The sequence below is a fragment of the Taudactylus pleione genome, unplaced genomic scaffold, assembly GCF_031769625.1.
Source record: "Taudactylus pleione unplaced genomic scaffold, aTauple2 ptg000133l, whole genome shotgun sequence".
NCBI lineage: Eukaryota > Metazoa > Chordata > Amphibia > Anura > Myobatrachidae > Taudactylus > Taudactylus pleione.
The window spans coordinates 1,448,128-1,473,061 of NW_028284535.1; the positions used below are offsets into that span (position 1 = coordinate 1,448,128).

The following is a 24,934-nucleotide window of genomic DNA, read 5'->3' on the forward strand; positions in this document are numbered from 1 at the left end:
TATTGGGTGGCCTAGTGTCAATATGCTATTCTTGTGGCAAGGATCAAAGAGTTATTTTAAACTATTGTTTTGCGCTAACACTGGTAACACTTTAATCAATAAAACAAACAAGGTGGTATTGTACATAGCAAAACTGGTATATTCAAGTAATTACAAGTGTAGCAATATAAACACGTTTAATACATTATGTGTTTCAGCACAATAACTACTTTGAAAACCTGATTTTATCGGCCACGTTGGCTCATTTTTTTTAGTCCTGTTTTACTGTCAGTAGCTCCCGGATCGCAGCAGGGTATATTCGTGTCTCCTATGCTGATGTTTTTGGATCACCAGCCCCAGCACTGACAATAAGCCCATAACACCAACCACAGCCACAAGCACAGGGGAGGGGACAGTACGCGTCGCCTGGAGCTGACCTGCAGAAAAAGTGGGTGATAAAGTTACAGATATTCATCATACTGTGATACTGTTGGGGTAATTCATAGGACTGTATTCAAGTCTGGCCTTGGTGCTGTTGAGTGTCACTAAAGTATGGAATCCAAAGTCTACAATCTTCAATATTCTCCGGAATAATGAAAGTGTGGTGGCTGGCGCCAAATGCTTCCTGGGGAACAGGTGAGCGAAAGGATGTGCAGCCAGGAACAATAGGGACCTTTCAACTGGGCTTCTTGGAACGGTCTATTGTATGGAGAGGATGGTTTCATCTCATTCTTTTGTCTCTAGGTATTCTCTTATATGAAGATTTTCAAGTGGATTTCAAATATGTGGGACAAAATTTGCATCAATTGTGCATATCGTATTCAAATGACCTAAAACTATAACAACTCACCCCTGATTGGTGATAAACAGGTGTTGTACAAACCTGCACCGTCGTCTAAGGTGGTTGCTGGGGCGATGCTGCTCTCTCTGTAACTCTCTGGTCTTCCTATTCCATGGAGTTGTTCAGAGGAAGACAAGAACTGGTGCCCCCATGGTGCAGATCAATTTGAAACTATCAAACGTTATACAATATACTCACCCTTAAAAGAATGTAATAACCCAATGTCCGTCGATGTTATAATACTTCAAAAAAAGTGATTAGGATGTATTATACCCCTTACACCAAAGTCTCGGGTTTTACACCATGGCGCACCGGAGCTGGGTCAGCACTGACCCGGCTCTCCGGGGCAGATGAGCAACACTTGTTCCCCTCCCCCTTCGTGACCCTCTTACCTCACTCCGCAGCATTCCAGAGGCAGGGAGGGCAAATGGGGTGAGCTGCTCCGTTCTGGTGGGGCCAGCTCTAGTTGCAGTGGACGCTTGGAGATGATGTCATCTCCAAGCGCCACTGAAGCCAGCCAATTGGACGGCATACGGCATGATCCAGGTCATCGAGACCTGGATCGCGCCGTTTACACTGCAGGATGAGACGGGAACGACTTGTGCTCAACCCTGCAAGTTACCAGAGATGGATCCATTTACACTGACAAAAATCCCGGGTTGATGCGCGTTCACGTGCATCAACCTGGGATTTTTATGTCAGTGTAAAAGGGGTATTAGACACCCAATAAATATGCATCAAAAATGATGCTATAACTTATAAATAATGATCCATCTATTGTGTTACTATAGTAAGTTAAAAAAATAAATACAAATTAAATACATATATAATATAAAAAAAATGACTTATTCTAACTAATCTTATACATCCTAATCACTTTTTTTTTTTAGTAGACTAACATCGACGGACATCGCTTTATTAAATAAATAAGGTGCATTTACATCCTCTTAAGGGTGCGTCTATGATATACTGTTTATGACACACCGCTTGTTGGTTTGAAATTGATCTGCGCCAATTCTTGTCTTCCTCTAAACATCTTCATGGAATATGAAGACCACAGAGAAATACAGAGAGCACCATTGCCCCAGCAACCACCGTAGGACAATTGTGCAAATTTGCTGGGGAGGATTTAAGGGTTAGGCTGCCACTAGGCACAGTATTATTGTGTACCGATCCCCCCCACTCCAGGATTCTAACGAGACTCTATCTGGTTTTGGGCCCTTTGCTGGTGTTTATCGTGGACTTAAAAACCTCCTCTTCTTTGATTTCCGATTGCACATGTGAACGCGCCCAAGACTGTCCCCGATACCAACCTAATTTCCGTACTCCTGGACTGCACATGCGCCTGGTCCTGAGACTTAAGGTGTGTACACACTAGGCGATATTACTGAGCGATTGCACGATTACGACATCGTAATCGTTCAATCGCTCAGTAATCGTGCACAAATCATGCACTATAATGACGGAAAACCAGCGCTGCGCGCTGCCGCTGGTCGTTTCCATCATCTATCATCGACTGAACATGCTGGCCAATCTGCCGATAATGACAGATTGTGCATGTTCAGGAATGATGGAGGGAGCCTACCAGGGGCGTTTCTAGAGAGGAGGGGGCCCGTGTGCAGTCTCCGACACGGATCCCCTCCTCTCCGCCCGGCGCCCGGCAGCGCACTGAGCTGTGCGCGGCCAGTGCCAGAGTTATAGACTCTGGGTACTAGAGTGTGCTCAGAGTCTATAATGAATGCACAGGTCACCGGGAAAATGGCCACGGCGGCCATTTTCCCTGTACTGCGTATACGCAAACAATGGGAAAATGCCCGCCGCGGCCATTTTCCAGTCGTTTTACAGCGCTGGACCCCCGCGCCGACATGGGACTCCGGAGAGGTAAGTAATATTATGTGTTCACGGTGTGCGGTGCGGGGCCCCTCTGGACCCAGGGGCCCGTCTTCCCCGCACACCCTGCACCTATTACAGATACGCCCCTGGTCCCTACATTGAACGACTGATCGTTCAGTGTAGGCACTACAGGGGATCAGGAACGACTCTACGATTACGATGTCATAATAGTATTGTCTTTCCCAATCGCCTAGTGTGTACGCACCTTTAGGGGTAACATTTATCTAGCCCCTTCTAGAAGATAATACATTGGGGCATGTCTAATTATCGCGCAGGTTGGGATTCAATTAGCGGTGATTTCACGCGCAGGTGTCCCCGAGACCCCGCGTGTGAGCCCCCGTTGACGGACTTTACCTCGCACCTCATGTAGGTGCGAGGTAAAATCTGCGTGAGGCTGCCATATTCGGCCTCGCGCTCGCGGAATCAGTGTGTGTACTTGCGCAGGAGTACCGTTCTAATGACGCGGGGAAATAGCTATTTAATTGAATAGCTAATCCCCACCCCGACTTTTGCCTGACAATTAGCCGCGGGTGAAACCCTGCGGCTAATTGGATATGCCCCATAGATCTGATTGGTTGTTATGGGCAACAAATCCACTTCTAAAAAACAGCACTTTAGTAAATATACCCTCTAGCCTGATGCATTATGGGGAATGTAGTTTTTGTTCTGTGTTCAAATGGCCACGGCTGAATTGGGGCACACTGGAAAGCTCTGATGCAGGGGGACTGCTGTGCCATGCCCAGCCAGTGGCGCCCCTAGGCGTATGTGTCATGTGCAGGGATGCAGAGAGGGGGGGTGGGTACTACTAATTACCCGGGTCCAGGCTTGCTGAAGCAGGGGGCCTGGGTCCAGCGCCTGGGTCTGGGGGCCTGGGTCTGGCGCCCAGCTCCTATGCCTGTGGGGGGAGCGATCACCGCTGCAAATTAAAAATACAATTTTCCCCCTTAAGGGGGCATGGCCATGCCTCCCTCAATTAGGGCATGCCCCCTTCACCCGGGCCCGGCGCAGCTGTTGGCGTGCCTGCTCTTGTGCTTAGTGAGAAATCCAGCACTTTAGTTTGACCAATGCCTGTATATCACGAATCAATAGCGTGTTGTTATATTTTTATTTTTTGGTCATTTAAATGCCATTCCGATTTACACAACTGTAGGACATATTCTGAGATATTCACATGAAGAAATTTTCATATAAGAGATGACCTAGATGCAAAAGAAAGCGCCAGAACCATCCTCTCCATACTATGGAATAATGTTATGTCCCATCACGCATAAAGAGTGGCTTAGAGTTGGAAGTAAACACTTGCCTTTCATATCTGTATTGTAGGTATGTACGATGGGTTGGATACAGAATGCTGGCGCTTTGGTGGTCAGAATCCCGACTCCGGCATCTCCAGGGTTAGGATCCTGATGCCTGTCGGTAGGTATCATAACCCTTCCTCTCTCCCTACCCCTAACCCGCCCTACCCGGTGTATAAACCTAACCCCTCCCCTAGTGCCTAAAAATAATTCCCACTCCCCATACCCTAACCCTCCCCCTTGTGCCTAACCCTAACCCCTATCCCTAACCCTCCACCCCACCCCACTTTTTACCTTTGGGATCCCGGGGGTTCGGGATGCCGGCGCTGTTATTCTGACAAGTGTTGGGTTTCCAGCTTCGGCATTCTGAAAGCCGGAATCCACGCGGTCGGGATTATGACCACGTCCTATGTATGACACATCACCGGATCTGTGTAACCTTAACTATAAGATATAGGCCCTGACTCAGACCCGCTCGCAGCCGCTGGCCGCTCGCTGGGATTGTGGGCGGTTTTTTTTTGTTCTCCGGCCGCTCACAAAGTGCGAGCAGCCAGGAGACCATCACAATAATCGTGACCATCGGCGTTGCGACGAGACCCTACGGCAGGGTCTAGGTTTCCGCATGGCCAAGTGGACTTCCTGCTCTAATAGAGCAGGAAGTCCACTACTGATATCACTAGTGATGTCAGTAAGACCTCTGTACAAACGCCAGGCGTTCCTAAGGGAACGCCTGAGTTTGTCCAGCAACCCCCCCCCACCCGCCCACAAAACGGGGCAAGCTGTCACTCACCATCGACAGCCGCCCTGTCTTGATGCGAGCCCCGTAGAAACTGAACTTCAGTCACTTGGCGGGGCTCGCGCACACCGGACGCGGCACATGCGCAGTCCATAAACATGGGGACGCTTGCGAGGAGCTCTGAATCAGGGCCATAGTACTCATGCTGTGCAAATACTCGGCTGTCAGTAACACAGTACTTTGCTCCTGTTCACAGGGCCGGATGTGATATGGTAAGCAGTGAGGTGCCAGGCTGGAGAGGCGCCACGGCCTTCTCCATTTGCTGGGCACCCACTGAGATTTTGTTACCAGCGGGTGCCCAGTAGCTCTCTCCTCGCACCCGGAGGCTGGTGCTCACTCTAACGGCGGCGGGCGCAGGAGCGGGGCTTCAGGTAAGTGTGTCTGTGTGCCATTATGTGTAAGGGGCACTACTACTGTGGGCATTGTGCAAGGGACACTACTACTGTGGGAATTATGTGTATAAGAGGCACTACTACTGTGGGCATTGAGTAAGGATCACTGTTACTGTGGACATTGTATAAGGAGCACTGTTACTGTGGGCATTGTGTAAGGAGCACTGTTACTGTGGGCATTGTGTAAGGATCACTGTTACTGTCGGCATTGTGTAAGGAGCACTGTTACTGTGGGCATTGTGTAAGGAGCACTGTTACTGTGGGCATTGTGTAAGGGGCACTGTTACTGTGGGCATTGTGTAATGAGCACTGTTACTGTGGGCATTGTGTAAGGAGCACTGTTACTGTGGGCATTGTGTAAGGGGCACTGTTACTGTGGGCATTGTGTAAGGAGCACTGTTACTGTGGGCATTGTCTAAGGAGCACTGTTACTGTGGGCATTGTGTAAGGGGCACTGTTACTGTGGGCATTGTGTAAGGAGCACTGTTACTGTGGGCATTGTATAAGGGGCACTGTTACTGTGGGCATTGTATAAGGGGCACTGTTACTGTGGGCATTGCTTAAGGAGCACTGTTACTGTGGGCATTGCGTAAGGAGCACTGTTACTGTGGGAATTGTATAAGGGACACTGTTACTGTGGGCATTGTGTAAGGGGCACTGTAACTGTGGGCATTGTGTAAGGGGCACTGTTACTGTGGGAATTGTATAAGGGACACTGTTACTGTGGGCATTGTGTAAGGAGCACTGTTACTGTGGGCATTGTGTAAGGGACACTGTTACTGTGGGCATTGTGTAAGGGGCACTGTAACTGTGGGCATTGTGTAAGGGGCACTGTTACTGTGGGGATTGTGTAAGGAGCACTGTTACTGTGGGCATTGTGTAAGGAGCACTGTTACTGTGGGCATTGTGTAAGGAGCACTGTTACTGTGGGCATTGTGTAAGGAGCACTGTTACTGTGGGCATTGTATAAGGAGCACTGTTACTGTGGGCATTGTGTAAGGGGCACTGTTACTGTGGGCATTGTGTAAGGAGCACTGTTACTGTGGGCATTGTGTAAGGGGCACTGTTACTGTGGGCATTGTGTAAGGGGCACTGTTACTGTGGGCATTGTGTAAGGAGCACTGTTACTGTGGGCATTGTGTAAGGAGCACTGTTACTGTGAGTATTGTGTGTAAGGGAAACTACTACTGAGGGAATTATGTCTATAAGAGGCACTACTACTGCGAGCATTGCGTGTAAGGGACACTAGTACAGTGGGCATTACGTGTAAGGGGAATTACTACTGTGGGCATGGTGTTATACTGTGGGCATTGTGTATAAGGGGCACTACTGTGGGTACTATTGTGTGGTCATGCCCCATCTGTCTACTGCATGCCTGTATGTTGCATGTCTGTTTGTTGCAAGTATTTATGCTGCATGACTGTATGTTGCATGTCTATTTGTTGTATGTCTATGTATTGTATGTCTATCTATTACAGTACATGTCTGTATATTTCATGTCTGTTGCATGTCGGTTTGTTACATGTCTGTTTCTTTTGTCTGATTGTTATGTCTGTTTCTTTTATGTCTGTTGCATGTGTGTATGTTGCATGTCTAATTGTTTTTTATCTGTTGTGTTTGTGTGTCTTTTTCTTTTACATCCATTTGTTGTATGTCTCTATGTTGCATGTGTTTTTGTTGCATGTCTATAGGTTACATGTCTGTATATTGCATGTCAGTTTGTTGCATGTCGGTTTGTTGCATGTCTGTAATGTATTTTTCTTTTACGTCTGTTTGTTGTATGTCTGTATGCTGTATGTTGCATGTCTGTTATATGTCTTTCTTTTACATCTATTTGTTGTATGCCTGTATGTTGTTTGTCTGTATGTCGGTATGTTGCATGTCTGTTGTATGTATTTCTTTTATGTCTATTTATTGTACAGTATATCTGTTTGTTGCTTGTCTGTTTGTTGCATGTCTATATGTTACATGTATGTTTGTTGCATGTCTGTATGCTGTATGTTGCTTGTCTGTTGTATATTTTTCTTTTATGTCTATTTATTGTACAGTATGTCTGTGTGTTGCATGTCTGTGTGTTTTTGTCTGTGTGTTGCATGTCTGGTCTGTATGATCCATGTCTGTATGTTGCATATTTTTCTTTTATGTCTATTTATTGTACAGTATGTCTGTTTGTTGCATGTCTCTATGTTACATGTCTGTTTGTTGCATGTCTGTATGTTGCTTGTCTGTATGTTGCTTGTCTGTATGTTGCTTGTCTGTATGTTGCATGTCTGTTTCTTTTATGTTTGTTTGCTCTATGTCTTTTTGTTTTATGATTATTTGGGCACTGAATTACTTTGTTTTGCTGCCTTGGAATTGTAAATGTACAAATTATGTAGACATATACCACAATATGGGCGAAATACAAATTGAAGAAATCTACTAGAACTTTCTCACCAGACTTAAACAGAATCGGTCCTTGAGACAGCCTGGCTGAGTTTAGCCGCTTGTCAGAGCTGCGGGCATCGCGCCGGTGTCTTTGCATGAGGCAGCCTTGTGTGCAGCGGTTTGGAGAAGTTTCCTTGTGACAGATGATGACGTTGCAGGACAGATAAACCTCCTGGAAGTTGTTGAACCTAAATACATGGAAACTGAAGCGTTGCAGCCTCTGGTCTGAGACTGGGTGAGTTTGCAAGGTAGAGTCACGGGAACACCTGAAAAGAAGAAGAGGTAGGGCATGCTGGTACTTGTAGTTCCACCACAGTGACACTGCCTACCTCTGCTATAAAATAATGCAATTATAGGGGTAAGGAATATTTCCTTTACATTCGTCTACTACTTTCTTCATTAAATGGCCATTCTATGTCATCTACCAGACATAAAGGAAACTTCTACTTGACAATTCAGCTCAACTGTTTGTATTAAGAGCCTGTGTTTTATTTTTAAGAAAACCTATGAGAAAGAGCTATGATATAACTTGTAAACCTACTGTATGTTGCAAACTCTACAGATACCCAGCTACAGATTTTTTTGTACAGGGTCACGGGTCTCTCAGCGCTGCTCAAAACGCCAGAAAATGGCAACCGGAACCATTTTTCCAGCTTTTTGCACATGCGCTGTCTAGTGCCCGGAGTCTACTGATGTTGCGGGGGCCGACCAGCCGCGTCAGTCAGCTTCCGGCCACCGAGGTGAGAGGAGGGAGCCCCTGTCGTGGAATGCACAAGGCCCCCCTCCTCTCTTAAGACGCCCCTGTCCTAAACCCTTTAAACGGCCCCATCTCACTTCAGACTCTTCATGTTACATTAGGGGTGGTGGTGGGGTCACTTTATAGATCAGTGGCCACAAAGGGATCAGGTTATTACTGCTATTTTTTTGTGATTAGTTTTGAGAACCCACCACAGCATTGTAATAATAATACGCCCACTGCCCAACATGTTGTATATAGTCTACATGTACGTAATCATTACCCATGCTGTATGAGATTATATATCTGCTCTGTGTCCTCCAGTGACGGGGAAGCCCTGCAGTTTTCTGCAATTATCTGTAGCTCCGTTTCATCCGATTCCACTTTGAACTCCACGTGTAGATGACCATGGATGTCAACCTCATAAGGGTACGTCGAGATCAGATCAGCAAAGTCGCTGTTCTGATAGAGTTTCAGGGAGACGTTATAGTGACCTTGAGAGACCACATCAGTTACTTTAGGATGAAAGCGAAACCCAAGGGTCTCATTGGTTTCCATTTCGCACCTCACTGGGATTTCAATGCGGTGTACGCTGGTCTCTGGGACCGTTCCGTAGATGGTATTTACATAGTATGTCTTCCCATCTTCACTCTGCGGAGACATCCAGATAGTACGAGGTTATCACTATCGTTGTGTGCAGAGGATGAAATTAATTTATTATAGAATGTGGGAGTACATCTAACACAGTGAGTTTTATATCATTTGATTTCTATTTTCTAACATTTTAATTTTAGCTTTGCTTTCAATGGGGCAAATTTATCAAATCAACTTTGTGGAAAATACCTGTAAAAAGCTGTTTAGGGGGGGGATACGTGCAAAATGTAGTATCTCCAGGAGTTAAGAAGGGGGGATCGCAGCAGATATTTTTGATATCTACTGTGGCCTCTCCATTTTTGTTTTTAAAAGTAGCACTTTAGGTTTCTACGGGGCTGCAAAATGATGAAATGTATCAAGAACTTGGCCCCGATAGCTAATTCCATCTTTAGCCATTATAACCTATAGGCTACATTACGCAAAGTTTTTGGGGAGAGGGATCCCAAAGAATCCCTCCCCGGTGATCTCCACATGCACATTCGCAGTCTGGTGGCCACATATATACTATATACACTACTGCCTTAAACCCGGAAGTAACAATCACTTTGCATTTTACACATCACAGTAACGGAGCCTCTGTCCCTGTATGAGATTACTGGTAAATTCCGGCAATACTTAATTTCTTATCGCCTCAATATGTGGCGATAAGGAATTATAAATATCTGTACCACTTGTGGAATATTGGTAAATATGCCCCTAAAGCTTGTGAAACTGTGCCTGTAGCCTCCAATATTGAATTTGTATTATTATTATTAATTATCCTTTATTTATATGGTCCGCAGCCCCTTACAAAGTACATAAGCAGAAGTAGTATGAACATAAAAAAAGAAAAAAGTGACTTACAGTACAGAACATTGCAGGACATGGACAAGGTTTATACACATTGCTGCATCAGCAGTCATAATACCCAAATAACCAGCAGGCCGGCAGCACACAAGGGTAGGAGATGATGGTATAAGTGAGGGAAGGAAAATAACAGTATCTCTTTGCTACAGAGAATAGCCGATTAGGGGGAGATTAAATAAAGCTTGGAGAGAGATCAAATTGGACATAAGTAGCACCAACCAATCAGCTCCTAACTGTCACTTTACAGGCTGTGTTTGAAAAATGACAGTCAGGAGCTGATTGGTTGGTGCTATTTACCTCCAATTTTATCTCTCTCCAATCTTTATTAAATCTCCCCCTATTTGCTAAAGATTAGTGCTATAATAATAATAGAATAAAGGCAATTGCTGGTAGTACAGTAAGTACAGTAAGTCTCACCAGGACACCAGATCCACATCCACTGAACGGTATTTTAATGAGAGCGACATCTCCCTCCAGCTCCGCCTGGCACAGAGGATCTTCCAGGTGGAGATCATACACATTTAGGTTGGCCTCATACACCAAGCTGAGGGGTATATGGTATTCGGCACCATGAGAGAGACAGCTCAGTGTGCCCTCGGGTGCAGGGTCTCCTGTTGGTTTTGGTAACGGTTCATTTGTTGGTGTTGGTGTTGGTGTTGGCAACGGTTCCTCTGACAAGAAAAACAAGGTATTTGCCACATTAATATCTAGGTGCACATTTAATCTAAATGCAGTTCCTGGAACTTTTGCTACATGTATTGATTTCTCTTTCTGACTTCATTTTATACTTTGCAGTCATGAGCTGAGAGTATTATCTATGATTAGGAGACACCAGAAAGCTGCCATCTTCATACAATTGAATCCGGTGCAGCAGAAGAGATCTGTGTTGTGCCTTGTGACAGCTAGGCCACGCCCCATTTTTACGTGCGTGCATGCTATCGGCTCTTTTGCTTGAGTACATATATTTTTTGCCTCTTTGCCTCTGACTGGTTGGCCACCCCTGATATAGGGGGTGCTACCACTGACAGGTGAATAACAAGGAGAAGGAGATAGAGACCTATTCATCAACACTAAAATAAAGTTTTTAAGGTAATTTTCCTTATTACCGTTATTTTAGCATTCACAAAGAGACTTAACACACTGATATCTCCTTGCTAAGTCCCCCTGCGTAAATTTCCACACTCCCCATACATTAGTACATTACTACATTAGTATGGGGATATGGAAATTATGATATTCATCAAATTCCGAAAATAATGTATTTTTGGAATTTGATGGAGTTACTATCCGCCACTGTGAGGTGGCGAATAGCAGGTGAGACTTACCTGCTTTCAGCTGGGCAGGTCCCTGGCGTCTCCCTCCGGCGCTCTGGTCCCTCCTCTGGCTCCGGTGGCTGCTTGGACACTGTGTTCTCCCAGCAGAACACAATAAAGTTTAGAAAAAAAAAATATTTTTTTTTCCTAAACTATACTGTGGTATGCTGGGAGAACACAGGACCTCATTCAGAGACGGTCGCAAGCGCTGAGCGCTCGCAACCGGGTTGATGTTAAGGCCCTGCACACACGCAGCGGCCGCACTGCGTGTGCGCAAGCCCTGAAGCGAGAGAGAAACTCTCTCGCTCTGGAGCTCACTACAAAAGGGCCGGCTGTCGATTTGATCGACGACAGCTCGGCCCGTTTTGTAGGTGGGGCGGGGGGGTGGTTTCACAAACGGAGGCGTTCCTTAAGGAACGCCTGCCGTACTGACATCAGCAGTGATGTCAGTGGGGAGCTTCCTGCTCGATCAGAGCAGGAAGCTCCCTGGGGCTTGCGGCTGCCGAGACCCAACCTTAGGGTCTCGTCGCAAGCCCCATTGGTCGTGATGGTCTTGACCATCGCGACCATCACCCTGGTCGGTCGCTAAGCTGTGGGTGGTAACCCACAGCTTAGCTAGCGACCAGGAGACCGCACTAAAAAAAAGAAGCGGCCGCCCTCATTCAGAGAGAGCGATCACTTTTTGCGACCGCCTCTGAATGAGGGCCACAGTGTCCAAGCAGCCACCGGAGCCGGAGGCGCTGCAGCAGGCAGGTAAGTGCGGGACAGGGGGAGGTGGGGGGAGTTGGGGGGAAACAAAATTACAGCAGCTGTAGGTAGTGCTACGCATGCGCTGGTTTTACGGATGTAACAGCGCATGCGCAGCACTGATTACAGCTGCGGTAAGTTAGAGCAGGCAGGAAAAACTATTTCCCGAAAATCTGTCACCGCAAAATTGACAGCTTTTCGGAATAGATAGTTATGGAGAGGAGGAATGATGAATTCCTCCGGTAATTAGGTAGAACTCCATGCGAGTTCTAAACCTAATTACCTCCATCAAATTTTAAGTTATGATGAATAGGCCCCAGAGAGAGAGAGAGAGAGAGAGAGAGACTTTTGTGGTGCACAGTAAGAAGTATTTCAAACGTAACTTTTAATGTTCACATTATAAACATAACCATGTTAAAAATCAGCAATAATGATTGATATATATAAGAATGTATGTAAAGAGTTGAAATATGTGCATATGCCCACACTATACACCTTGCCCTGGATGTGCCAGTACACGAGTTCAGAAGAGAAAATACGTTTTTGTTACCTGGATATATCGCTTCCTGCCCCATGGAGTAGCCATAGGAAACAGAGTTCCCAGTTCCAAAAACGTAGATTGTAAACGGAAAGAAGTCATTATATATCTCATGTTGTCCCTCGGTTTTACCCAAAGAGACCTCCCAAGCATGGAATCCACTGAAATATTTTGACGAAACACTGTACGAACTGAGCCGTTGGTGGTCCAGGTAAAACTCATCAGCCGAAGATGCCTGGGACACGATGAGGAGGAAGTTGTAGTATGTTTCCTGTGTTACAAATCTGAAATATGTAATTGTGAGTAATGACGGTGGGACATTCGTGATAAAGGGGTCATAGGTCACAAATACTCCTGGAAAAGAATCTTGGAGGATGTATGTAACCATAACGGGTCTGGTGGAATTAATAGTCATGACGTTCTCTACGGAGATTTGTATATTGGAACCGTTCTGTAGGCTGTAGTGTTTGTCTCCCAGAGGACTGTCGATGTCCACTATTGTATTTGGACTTGCTGATGTTATTTTAATGATATCCCTAGTGTGGTTCAGCAATGGAAAGACAGCAAAAAAACTCCCCCAGTTCTTTACCGGATGTAGCTGCTGGACTATGGTATCACATGAATTGCTGTTGCCGGAAACACATTTTTGGCCACTGAAAACAGCCACCGGGGCTGTGGAGGAGACTCTGGTGCCTGTGAGTTCACCTGGACTTTGAAACTGAACGACCTCTTGATAATTAAGTGGGAACGAGAAGGAATCTCCAGTGGTGTAGTACACGCCTTTAAAGGTGATGGACCCAGAGACGGTCACAGTCACTGACACAACTTCTTCCAGGCCGTTGGCCACGGCAAATTGCTTGTTATATCCCGTCCTAGTAGTTGATATGTAATACTCTGTTCCCAGCTCCTCAAGAGGAAGGCAGGCCATGGCGTCAGCAGAATGGACGGAAGTGTAGAAAGCAAAGACAGACACCTGGACGTCGGACGTCACCAGCACAGCCTTGGAAGTCTCTTCGGTTTCGGTGATCATGTACGTGTAGTTCAAGGTCACCAGCGCACTGCTCTCCCTCTCGATGAACACCGTCTGGTTGAAATGCGGGTTGGACACCGTCACCGTGACCGAGGCTGCCTTATAATACGTCACGAGATACAGCTGCAACGTTACGTCTGGGGATACATTGTAGTTTTCCATGAAGGCTGTGATATATTTTGTCTGAGCCTGTCCTGGAGAAACAAAGTTACAAAACAAGTGTTACTGTATGTGAGGAATAATAACCAGCCTCGATGGGTTGCACGGTTTATAAGTGTTAGCAAGTCTGTAAATACAATAACATAATTACATCAAAAATATAGATATTACACTGTATATTGTGTCAAACATAAGGGTAATTAAAGCCACATCTTCCCTTTAACTATGACAAGAAAATGATCCAAAAAAGAGGTGTCAGAAACATCTACTGTACATGATAAGCTACTAAATATAATGTTCATTATAGACTATCGGTCAAGTGCCAGCGTTGGGTGCTAAGAAGGACACTTTTCTTGCCATGGACAGGATCTAATACAACATTCCTGGCCATTAGCTGTCGAAGGCACACATACCCCTCTGTCGCATACCTATGAACTGATACTGGGTACCAATGTTTGCGCAGTTGAGCGATGATTTGCTACTGCGTATGCGTGTTAGGTCCATGAAATCCTTTCTGCTCATTCAGAAACTATTGTGTGCGATGGTGAACATATTTGCGTACAACATCATTATGATTTGAGACGGAATCTGCGATCCCTGAGATTGTGAGGTGACCTAAAGTGATTGCAAAAAGATGAAGCGGCATGGGCGGGTTACGGGCGTCTCATGGCCGTGATTTGGCATGCGGCTGCGTTCTCTTTCGCAGCACCACAACCACAGGGGCCATACTTTGAGAAAGTTACAAGGTAGGCTGTGCGCCGAGCAGGGGTTGCTCATGGAGTTGATGTTGCGACAGATGGCGCGTCAATGGTGGAGGGATCGGATCCACCAGCGCAGTTGAGCATTGCAAATTGGGTGTTGCAGGGTTAGCTCAGTCTGTTGCCGGGGAGTACACAAAAGGAATGCTCAAGCTGAGATTTGCATATTTTCGTACTTGCGCATCCGTGAGAAACCGCCGCCGCGCATGAACTGCATGCACCACTTATTCAGGCCTACTATTATCTGCAAACTCTTCTAGAATGTCCTGTCTATGCCATTAACATAAAACACAATTACTCAAGAATAGTTACCAGCTACAAACATTCCCATAAGAAGCAGCAGGATGCAATATCTTCGTAGGGTGGACGCCTTGTGATCTTCCATGGTCGTCTTTCTGGTTACAAATTCTTGATGCCCTAGAAGTAGGTGAAACTTTATACAGCTCCTTATCGCTTTTATACTGAATTTCATTGGACTTTCTGATTACCGCAGGCTCTATATTCGCTGACAAATTAGGTTTATTGACTGCGTCTTACGGTTGCCAAAACAAAGCTTTTTCAACCTTGACCAACTGTAGATATTTTCCTGGCGCCATCTGTTTTCCGGACTTGTTATGTCTCATGTCCAAAAGCAAATAATACATTGCCTCATACTTGTTATTGTGGGGACACTGGCAACAATTAAAGAGTTCTGAGAACGTTATTAGGGTGGTCTACTTCATGCCGCCATGTACGGTTGGGTATCTAATATATCACAACAGTGATTGAGGAGAAGGTCTTAGAAAAATTTTCTTTAGTCCAAAACATTCTTTCAGCAGCCCCCAATGCTTGTGTTAGTTACTGTCCCCAAGCAGCTTTAAGCCATCATGCTGGAGGCTCTATCTACCTGCTTCTATCTTCCATCCAATTCCTATACTGTGCGTACCAACAGCAGGTGCACAGGGCATTGAAAATAAGTTTTTAAGGGAGGGGGTTAGGGATGGCCCATTGTCAGGTGTCATCAGACCTAGCTTGCAGGGATCAGGGCCGTAACTAGGGTGGTGCGGCCTGTGCATGGCACAGGGCACCGCAGTAAGGGGGCTCTGTTCTGGCCTGTCAATTTTCTGTTTATTATCATATTCACTTGTAGCTTCCTGTTCTTTTTGTCACGCCTGACTCCGTGGAATCCCCTACTGAGGGGCTGAAAGCTGTGGTCCTGGGTTGAGGGAGATATCAGAGGTGAGGGGCCTGGATGTACGTTCTCCTCATCCACATGTATCAGACGTTGACAAGACCTGACCAAGGGTGTGGAGTCTAACCTGCCAGGATGTGTTCACCAGTGACCCCTCCAAGCAGGACATGGGTTTCAGCTGCTCCCGACAAGCAGGTCGCGGTCCTTTGGTCAGGTATCCGATGCCAATGGGAAATGAAGAAAGGTAAACTGCTATGGCCCACTGGGAGTAAGGTTTCTATACCCACAGGTACAGAGTAGGCACAAAGGGAATTGTTCCTTGAAGCGGTACAATGGGAAACCAGAGGAAAGATCCACAGAGGAGTAGGACGCTCTGCCGGCACTGGAGGAAGGTGGTGATTGAGCTGACTGGGAGAGCACTGGCTGCATGGAGTGCAGATACTGGAGCACCGTTGGTACAGGAGGTGGGCTCAGAGATATGACTAGAATGGAGATGTACTGAGTACACGGTGTGCAAATCCAGACTCACCGGAGAGCGGTTCAGTAATTGTACTCCATAATGTGTACCGTGAGCCTAATTCAAACCCGCTCGCGAGTGCTGAGCGCTCGCAAGCGGGTCAATGTTGCCCAAGTGCGCATGTGCACGACGGAGGCGGCTCCGTCGTGCGCATGCGTGAGACCCGGATAGCGACAGGGAAGCCGTCGCTCCAGGTCTCGCACCAAAGGGGGCGTGCTGTCGATGGTGAGTGACAGCACGCCCCCTTTGGTTGGGGGTGGGGGGCGTGGCTGGTCAGACGGAGGCGTTCCCTCTGATAGAGCCAAAAGCACTCCGGGCTTGCGGCAGACGAGACCCTACCACAAGGGTCTTGTCACAAGCCCGATGGTCGCGATGGTCTTGACCATCGCGACCATCTTTTTGGACACTCGCATAAGCTGTGGGTGGTCACCCACAGCTATGCGAGCGGCCAGGAGGCCGCTCCAATTTCAGCTAGGACGGCCCTGATTCAGAGCGAGCGCTCTTGTCAGAGCGTCCAGCTCTGAATCAGGCCCTGTGTACACAACGTGTGAATCCAGATGCACCGGAGAATGTTACAGTGGTTGTACTCGTTGATGTGTGCTGAGTACACGGCGTGTGAATCACAACACACTGGAGAGTGGTACCGAGATGGTAATAGAAATCACTTGAGAGCAAGGAACAGGAACCTAGAACGGAATGACAACAAGCATACACTGGGAGTGACGACGTTGCACAGGCAACTTCCTGGTGTCCAGAGCCTACTTATATACCCTAAGGTAGCAGTTCATAGGTGTTCGGTGTAGCTGACCGAGACCAAGCTACCATTGGGTGAAGGAACAGTCAGGTGATACAGACTATCATGGCTGCGCCCATGACGGCAACCTCAGTAACCAAGTCACAGCTGCACATGGAAGTCCAAGGGCACCCAAGGCAAAATCCTCAGCGCATCACCCGCTGCCGCACCTGACGTCTGACCGCACGAGAAGTCAGGGGAAGCCAGTGCTGGGGTGAGTAACGGAGGATCCTAGGCTGAACCCTGACACTTTTATCCCCAGCATCATCTGGCCTCCCCTATCTCTTCCATGGCTCTTCCCTATGAGGCCATGGCCCTTTTTCAGATGTGTGTCTTATGCCCCTATTTGAAAAATAGTGTGTGTGTGGGGGGGGGGCAATGATCTTTTTGGCACAGGGCACTAAAAAGTCTAGTACGGCTCTGGCAGGGATGACTTGTTCAACATCCACCGCTGCTGGGGCCTCCATCCTTCTACTCTGGTTACCACCTCTCATCTCCTGTAGCAGGCAGCACGCTCTTGGGTGGGAGCAGAGTTCTGCTGAAGATTTAAAGAGACAGTCACATGACTGCTGGCACCACAAACCCCGCCTCCTTTGAACTGGTTAGGGTACTTAAAGCCGTTCTGTGTAGAAATCTGTGCCAGAGTATCAGGCTCTCAAACCTGTGCTCCTATGCTCCTGGGTATCAGTGTCCAGGTTATCTGAACCCTAATTTCTGCACTTGTGCATCTGATCTGGTTTGGTTCCTGACGTTTATCCTGTCTACTGCTTTGTCTGCCCATTTGGCTGTTAAACGGCCTGTTTTGACTTTCCCTTCTGGTGACCGACCCATTTATCTGCATTCCACTTTAGACCAAACTCGGCACGGACGCCATCTGCACGTGCGCATAGGTAAACCATCTTAGCGATGTTGGAAACCCAGCAATAGCAGATTCTGAGTTGGGAACAAATCAAAAAAAGTGCACGGAACTTTGCACCTGGAGAAACCATGCTGCACTGCCGGGAGTGGGGGAGGGGCGGATGTAAAATGTGCAGAGAGATAAAGATTTGGGAGGGGCGTCTTCAAACTGAGTTCTAAATTGCAGTGTAAAAATTAAGCTGTCCCGAATTTGTGGGCTGCAAGCGAAAGCAGCCAGTATTTTCCCTGCATGCAATATAATAATTGTATTTGCTCTCCTTGTGTTGCAGTATGGTTAGTTCCAGATACAGCCAGTGTCGGACTGGGGTATGAAGGGCCCACCGGGGGGAATGTAGTAATAGAAGCCCATGCTTAAGGGGTGTGGTTATCCACAAGAGGGGGTGTGGCCAGTCACCCCAGATGCTTGGCTGACCAATAAGCAAATATTGGAGTAGTGTCTGTAGAAGAGAACCAAGCACCTATCAGTGGTCCTGCTCCACCAGGTAACCTACCACCTAATAGAGTGACATTGTATAATTTGAGGTCTGAAATCTGACAATTTGAAGAGGGTGTGGGCCCTCAGGCAGTGGGGCCCACCGGGGATTTCCCCTGAACCCCAGTCCAACCCTGGATACAGCTGGCTACTTTGTGGGGTGGAGCTGGGTTTTTGCGTCATTTTAGCCCCGCCTCCTGCTTACGTAAAGCAATTCCCGTTGGCATCATCTCTCCGTCCTACCCATTTTACTAGAAAGTGGGTGGGATGTAGGAGATCCTGACACCATTTTCCCGGGGGTGCGGGGGACAGGCCAAAAAATCGTGAGCATCCCGTATCTTCAAGGAGAATAGGCAACTTCGCATCAGCCCCCTCCGCCATTCTCAGGAGATGCAGAAACATATGATATTCTCATTGTGCAATGTTTGCGTCGCTCACTAATGAGTCCATCTCATGTTGTTCCTCTGTACTATGCCCAGTTGGCCGAGGCCTCATTTTCACTTACATATTAACTTTTTAAGATTAATGCAAGGAAATGAGCGTAATTCACCGATAACAGGTGACATGTGAGCTCACAGGTGGAGATAGGAACCATCTTATTTGTAATAAAAAAAAGAAAAAATTCCATTTCCAAGTTGTTGCTTTTTCTCCAGTTTCCTGAGATACAATAAAAATGATTTCCCCAATTTACCGATATCTGCTGCTGTGTCAGAAGCCTCAGCTTAGAATAAGATCTAATTCAGGGGATCTGAACCCATTCAATACCGCAGGTCCCCAAACCTGTATATATTTTCTTTTACCTCTCTGTTGCTGTGTCGCGTGTTTTAATTAAAAAAAATAATTTCATCCCATTATTAATACAAAAAAAAAACATAGTGAATTACCTATTGCAGGAACATAAAAAATATCAGTAAGACATTAACGTAATGGCAAGTGTCTCCTCCGCCCTGCTCATTGTCCACCGCCAGCTCCCCGTAACTGCCCCAATCTGCGGCTTTGTAAATCCTGAGAACAGAGGGCCTGATTCAGAGAAGGACGTTCTTGAAGAGCGCTCGCTCTGAATCAGGGCGTTTTAGGGGTTTTTTTGTTGCGGCCTCCTGGCCACTCACTAAGCTGTGGGTGACCACCCACAGCTTTTGCAAGCGGCCAGGTGATGGTCGAGATGGTCGCGACCATCGGGGCTTGCGACGAGACCCTTGTGGTAGGGTCTCGTCCGTCGCAAGCCCCAGAGAGCTTCCTGCTCTAACAGAGCAGGAAGCTCTCCACTGACATCACTGGTGATGTCAGTGGTGCCTCCCACAAACGGCAGGCATTCCTTCGGGAACGCCTCCGTTTGTGTAGCCACCCCCCCTCCCCGCCTACAAAACGGGGCGAGCTGTCGATCAACATCGACAGCCGCCCCTTTTGTTGTGAGCCCCGGAGCGAGAGAATTTCTGTCTCGCTCCGGGGCTTGTGCATGCGTGCGCCGCGTGTGCGCAGAACCCCATCATCGACCCGCTTGCGAGCGCTATGCGCTCGCGAGCGGGTCTGAATCAGGCCCAGAGTACAATGGGAAACGTCACTAATTCCACTTTATTCATGTAGCCGCTTCAATTTTTACAAAGTACCACAGCTTGGTTTAATCTTATTTATGTCTTACAATAATCACCAGAGAGAGCGAGGGAACATCAATGTCATTATTACATCCGTCACTTGAAGGTGTTTAAATGGCTTTATTACATTGGTCGTGTTTTGTCTAGAAACGCTCCTTTCCATGGAAAGTGCAAGTGATAGGGGCAACATGCTTCCCATTACAATAGGGCTTGTGCCAATCTCTGCCACCTCGGAGGTGGGGGGACACAGGGTCTCATTCAGAGCCGCTCGTAAGCGGCCGCTCGTTCGTTCCGAGCGATGTTCGCACAACTGCGCATGCGTACGGATTGTAATACACATGCGCGAACCAGTCAGTGCGGCCGAAAATCGTGTGCTCGCTAAATAGCGAATGCCTGCTAATTTGAGTGACAGGATGAGGCGTATGTGGGTGGTAACAGGGGAAGGTGCTTGAAAACGGGGAGTGGAGATCAGAACGCAGGCGTGTCTAAAGGTCAAAACGGGCGTTTTATGGGTGTGCATAATTAATACAGCAGCGTCATTGCCCACGTCACTTGGTTATTTTATAGTCAGAACTGCTCGCAACTTTGCGGTAGGAAAAACCAACCACAAGAATAGCGAGCAGTTCAGACGCCATTCGATGTACTCGATTAATCTAATAAATAGCGGACATGACGTATGATGCGAGCGGCCAGGGGGCGTATTTTTCAGAAAAATGACCGCATGTTTTGTTCGCTCGTTCAGACATGGAGGCGTGAACAGACCGCAAAGAGCGAACAGTTCATTTGAATAGCCACCCCCTTTATCAGAACGACCGTCCGCAAATAGCATCCGGCTCTGAATCAGACCCACAATACGACCTGACCACTTCTTATGCTGGGTACACACGGAACGATCATCAGCGATAACGATATCACTGAACGATCACCCTTTAAAAATCCTGGTGTGCTGGATGAACGATATTGTTCATCCACACACCCAAAAACCACCAACGACCCACGATTAACGATTGCGGATCCCTATGGAAAGATAACGTTATCGTCCAGGTTGGCCTGCATGCATGGACAATGGTCGATATCATTCATTGCATGCACACGGAACGATATGAATGATATATCGTTCATATCGTTGAAATATATAGTTCCATTTGTACGCACCTTTAGTTCCAGATCTGAAAGCCCAGTCCTAGGTGCTGGGGCTACAGTCTAATAGATAGTAAGGCAGCAGATGATACTATAACGGGGTAGATAAATTACAAGGAGTTTAGGGAAAAAACAACTATTTACCCAAGCTGTATTACATAATTGGTTGACTCTCAATATTATGAGGATAGTTAAACTACTTTTCCCTACCACACAACACACGCAGATCCAGTTTTATCAAAAGTTTGTTAACTTATCCGAAAGTTTTTTATTGATAGCCAGACAATCTTATCTAAAGCCTAGGCATAGCCAGGTCCCATGCCCAGGGCTCGTGATACCCTCTACTGGCTAACTACAACATAGCATCAAGGCGAGGTGCAGGCTCTATTTGGGCATATATACAGTGTACAACACAAGCCAACCTGGGCTGTGGGCAGCAGTGAGTGTGTATAATTTGGCCAGTACACAGACATCACCATTTACTATTTCAAGGAGCATCTGCCATAGATATTTAGAAAAACTTTTTGTTTTTTTTATTTTGTTTTGTTTATAGTTTTTAGTGGTTTGATAAATAATTCGCAAATCTGAATTGCTCATTGGAGGAAAGGCATTGCTAGAACAGGGCAGTATGACGATTTGATGTTTGAGGGTTCTCTCTGTGCCGCGTGACGTGAGAGGTGGCTGTTCTACACTTCTCCACACTTTGCATTCGGTAAATGGCTGCCTCATAGGCAAACGTAGGGGGGGTTTCCGTCTGCCTGGAAACACCCCTCCCCAGCCCACACTATGGGCCTGATTCAGAGCCGCTCGTAAGCGGCCGCTCGTTCGCTCTGAGCGATGTTCGCACATCTGCGCATGCGTATGGGTTGTAATGCACATGCGTCAACCAGTCAGTGCGGTCGGAAATCGTGTGCTCGCAAAATAGCGAATGCCTGCTAATTTGAGTGACAGGATGAGGCGTTTGTGGGTGGTAACAGGGGAAGATGCTTGAAAACAGGGAGTGGAGATCCGAACGCAGGCGTGCCAAACTGTCAAAACGGGCGTTTTAAGGGTGTGCATAATTAACAAAGCAGCGTCATCGACCACATCACTTGGTTGTCTTTTAGCCTGAACTGCTCGCATGATTGCGGTAGGAAAATGCTACCAAAAGAATAGCGAGCAGTTCATACACCTCTCGATGTACTCGATTAATCTAATAAATAGCGGAGATGACATATGATGCGAGCGGCCAAGGGGCGTCTTTACAAAATAGCGAGCGCATGTTTCAGACGCTCGCTCAGACATAGAGGCGTCAACAGACCGCAAAGAGCAAGTGCTCAATTTAAATAGCCAGCCCCTTTTTCTGAACGAGCGAGCGCAAATAGTGTCCAGCTCTGAATCAGGCCCTATGACCACAATAGAAATAGTAATATAATAGATTGTTACTAGTGTTGCATGTTAAGGCCCCATACATCAGAGATCGATTGCAGCAATCGTGCAATTTGCAATCGATTGTGTATAAAAATCTTTACCTTTTTCAATCGATTGTGGCATCTCTGCAATCAGCAATCGATTGAAAAAGGGAAAGATTTTTATACACAATCGATTGCAAATTGCACGATTGCTGCAATCAATCTCTGATGTATGGGGGCCTTTATTCTCAGTGTCACAAATTAAATAATTAGCACCACCTGTGGATCTTTTAACATGTATCAACCAGTAATAAATAACCTGTGCACCAACTAGAAGATCTGGAAAACATGCACTGTTAGAGATGCACTGCTATAGGATTGTTTAGTTTGTCCCATTACTTTTGGCCCCTTAAAAAGTGGGAGGCACATATAGAAACCGTTGTAATTCCTACACTGTTCACCTGATTTGGATGTAATTACCCTCAAATTAAATCTGAAAGTCTGCAGTTAAAGCACATCTTGTTTGTTTCATTTCAAAGCCATTGTGGTGGTGAATAGAGGCCAAAATATGAACATTCTGTCAATGTCCCAATATTTATGCACCTGACTGTATATGTCCAGGGCAGTGCTAGGTTCTATATGCTGGGATTATTACACACAATACACGTTGTATGACGTTTATTAAACCTGGTTAAGTACTAATTATACCCTCTTCATGGACTGGCCACACTCGCTCTAAACTTAAGCATTTGGAAACCCCCCTCTGGAAATCCTGCATTTGCCACTGAGCTGCCTGATCATCACAGCAGTGTTACCTGATTTGCCAAATAAAATAGAAAAACGCTTATTTTGCCATGAGTTATAAATCCAGCTAATTGCCACAAAGTAACATTATAGGCGACTGTTACATCTATCGTATCCTGCAAGATCCGCTGGGTAAAACCCAAACTCTCTGCTTCAGCTTTAATTGATCAAAATGGATATTTTGATGCAGTTGAGTTTGACCCAGATGGGTACAGCCCAATACTTATATCTTTATACCAGGGATGGGGAACCTTTTTTCTGCCAAGGGCCATTTGGATATTTATAACCTAATTCGTGGACCATATCAATGTAAAACTTAGCCTGCTATATTGATCAAAAATGTAATGAACTCACCCCTAATGCGATGGCTGGAACTGCTTCTCCTTGGTGAGGCGTGTGATGTTAGCTGGTTGTGATGATGTTGACTTGCAACTGCTTTTCCAGGTTTTCATCGGTCAGTCTGGAGCGCAGTCGACTCTTTGCGATGGAAAGTTTTGAAAAGAACTGCTCGCAGCAGTAAGTTGTTCCAAACACAGATGTATATTTCAATGCAGACGGGCCACGGCCAGCCGACGAGCGGCATACGTGTCTGTCCCATCATGTACTCGTATGCAGGGGTGGGCCGACCCCATTACAGAAGGTAAGCAGCACATCGTAATTGCTACCACCCCCCACCATCTCACTTACTCCTTTGGTGGGCTCCGACAGTCAAGCGGAGGGGGAGGCTGTGTGTCTGCATGTTGCCGGGCAGAGTAGAGGGGCAGACGGTCTGGAGGGGCAGTCCTGATGGTTCCTGGTCATGTGACAGGCAAGGTGGAGGGGCAGCCCTGGGGACCTCTCCCCAGCACTGATCAGCCCGGCTCCGCTGATGACAGCCCTGTGCGCCGTTGCCATAGTAACAGCCACAGCCTGCTGAGGGGGAGAATCCCACCGCTAGCGTAGTGTTACTGTAGTATGATGAAAGAGCCACAGCCCGGCCACCATACTTATAGAAGCTATAAAAAAAAGCTCCTAGATTTATTGAATTTCGAGTGTCATTTGCAGTTGCCTTAGCAGGGCCAGACCAAATGATTTTGCTGCCCTTGTACGGCGGCCCGCGAGCCAGATGTTCCCCACCCCTGCTCTATACAGAGAACGTGGAGGATGGTGACGCTGACTGGATCTCCCTAACTATGGACTGTGGCCCTGATTCAAAACCGGACGCTCTGACAGAGCACTCGCTCTGAATCAGGGCCGAGCTTCTTGTTTTTGAGAGCGGCCTCCTGGCAGCTCGTATATATCTGTGGGTCACCACCCACAGCTTTAGCAAGCGGGCAGGAAGATGGTCGCGATGGTCAAGACCATCGCGACCATTGGGCTTGCGACGAGACCCTTGTGGTAGGGTCTCGTTGCCGCAAGCCCCAGAGTGCTTTCGGCTCTAACAGAGCCGAAAGCACTCCCACTGACATCACTTGTGAGGTCAGTGGGGTCGGCCCTAGACGGTAGGCATTCCCATGGGAACGCCTCCATCTGGGCAGCCGCGCCCCCGGCCCGCCCACCAAAGGGGGCGTGCTGTCACTCAACATCGACAGCACGCCCCCTTTGTTGCGAGACCCGGAGCGACGGCTTGCCCGTCGCTATCCGGGTCTCGCGCATGCGCACGACGGAGCCGGCTCCGTCGTGTGCATGCGCTCTGGACCAACATCGACCCGGTTGCGAGCGTTCAGCGCTCGCGACCGGGTCTGAATCAGGC

The 24,934-nt window shown here is 47.1% G+C and overlaps 1 protein-coding gene across 1 annotated transcript in view; it reads right to left on the minus strand.

Moving 5' to 3' along the window:
* Window positions 1-214: 214 nt before the first annotated feature.
* Window positions 215-24,934, minus strand: part of LOC148523444 (uncharacterized) — a 72,076-nt gene continuing 47,356 nt past the window's right edge. The window contains exons 2-6 of the mRNA XM_088473282.1: window positions 12,470-13,681; window positions 10,277-10,530; window positions 8,643-9,010; window positions 7,633-7,889; window positions 215-416 (exon numbers count right to left, since the gene is read on the minus strand). Coding sequence (XP_088329408.1) covers window positions 268-416; window positions 7,633-7,889; window positions 8,643-9,010; window positions 10,277-10,530; window positions 12,470-13,681 — 2,240 coding nt within the window. The 3' untranslated portion in view covers window positions 215-267. The remainder of the gene's footprint in view (window positions 417-7,632; window positions 7,890-8,642; window positions 9,011-10,276; window positions 10,531-12,469; window positions 13,682-24,934) is intronic.